The sequence below is a fragment of the Cyclopterus lumpus genome, chromosome 6 (genome assembly GCF_009769545.1).
Source record: "Cyclopterus lumpus isolate fCycLum1 chromosome 6, fCycLum1.pri, whole genome shotgun sequence".
Lineage (NCBI taxonomy): Eukaryota > Metazoa > Chordata > Actinopteri > Perciformes > Cyclopteridae > Cyclopterus > Cyclopterus lumpus.
Window position 1 is genome coordinate 4,015,144 of NC_046971.1, and position 1,769 is coordinate 4,016,912.

General features: G+C 47.3%; 1 protein-coding gene across 1 annotated transcript in view; it reads left to right on the plus strand.

Moving 5' to 3' along the window:
• slc6a15 (solute carrier family 6 member 15) overlaps positions 1-1,584 on the plus strand; it is a 19,509-nt gene extending 17,925 nt beyond the window's left edge. Inside the window, exons 11-12 of the mRNA XM_034534591.1 lie at positions 12-174; positions 441-1,584. Coding sequence (XP_034390482.1) covers positions 12-174; positions 441-824 — 547 coding nt within the window. The 3' untranslated portion in view covers positions 825-1,584. The remainder of the gene's footprint in view (positions 1-11; positions 175-440) is intronic.
• The last annotated feature ends 185 nt before the right edge of the window (positions 1,585-1,769 follow it).

The window sequence follows — 1,769 nt, forward strand, 5'->3', positions numbered from 1 at the left end:
CTCCTCCTCAGGTTCTTTGAAGACCTGAAGGACATGCTGGGCTTCACGCCGTACCGGTTCTACTACTACATGTGGAAGTACATCACGCCCACCCTGCTGCTGGTCCTCCTGTGCGCCAGCTTCATCCAGCTGTCCATGACGCCGCCCAGCTACAGTGCCTGGATACAGGAAGAGGTGAGTCTAGAGGGGGGGGGGGGGGGGGGGGGGGAGGGGGTAATTACGGTTCACCTGCAGCCTCGATTCGTCCCACCTGAGTGAGCAGACTGATTGCATTAGGAGTCTAACGAACCAATCAGCAGGGCTGGATCGCTGCAGGGGTGACGTGTTTTTGGAAGTCAGCGTTCACTTCTAAGTAAACCCCGTTATCACGGTGATTCAAACCCTAAATAATAATAACAACAACAACAACACGTGTCCCCACATTTCTCTTCTCCCCGCAGGCCAAAGAGCAGACGTTGCACTTCCCCCCGTGGGGCATCGCGGTCTGCATCTCCCTGGTGGTGATGGCCATCTTGCCCGTGCCCGTGGTCTTCTTCCTGCGCTACTTCAACGTCATCGACGACAACACCGGCGGCCTCTCCACCGTCTCCTACAAGAAGGGGCGCATCATCAAGGAGACCGCCCGGCCGGGGGAGGACGACGACACCAGCCTGATCCAGGGCAAGGCGCCCAGCGAGGCGCCGTCGCCGATGCCCGGCAACAACATCTACCGCAAGCAGAGCGCCGGCGGCGGAGGCCCCGAAGCAGACACCGCACCCAACGGCCGTTACGGTATCGGTTACTTGATGGCCGACATGCCGGACATGCCCGAGTCGGACTTATAGACTGACCGGCGGGTGACTCCCCCCCCCCCCCCTCCCTCCCTCCCTCCACCCCTCTGTGTGCGTTTAGTTGGCCGTATCATACATGTATATTTCACTTGTACTGTATATTCTCTGTAGATATCGTAGCTGCTTTCTTATTTGTCGTCTCTGAACCTTCTAGAACTGTCCAACTTTACAAAGTAAACACACGCACACAAAAAAGTGAACCCTTTCCCCACTCAAGGGTCAAGAGGTCATGTTTCTGTATCTGTGGAAAGTGTAGATCGAGCCCTGCTGAGTCCTGCTGTAAAATATGGTTGTGTACATTATGACCCCCAAGCTCCGCCCCCTTTTAACTGTTGGCCAATGAGATCCGTAGCAGTTCAGCCGCTCCGGACGGCCTTTTTTTCTTTCTTTTTTTCCTCTGTGAAAAGTTTCAAGTCAAACAGCGAGAGGATTTTTTTTAAAAAAACAAAAAGTGTGCCTAAGTCATTCATATTTGTTTATAGAATACATGACGGACGTTGTATATTTAAAAAAGGTATTCTGTAAATATAATATAAATATTATAAATATATTTATCTCGATAGTTTGGATAACGCCCGTGTTTTGTTTTTTTCAAGGTTCAGAAGTACTTCAAACCCTTAACTCTCGTGTCTTTGTTTTTTACTAATGTGCTGTCGATGTCTGTGAGGACCGAGTCCTCCTTGTACATAAGGGTTTGTCTTTTTTTTTTTTTTTTTTTCCCACGTCAAAAATTAAAGATCGAATATGGTCCACACCCTGAAAACTAATGTGATTATTTCTGTCTGTCCTCTGTCTCAGAAATATAAGAAAAATATATAATAATGTAAATAACACAAGCGATGCAATACCACACATATAATATATATAATTATTATATATAATACTTATATATATATATATATATATAATACACAAACCCAAAATATATAAACAACAGAG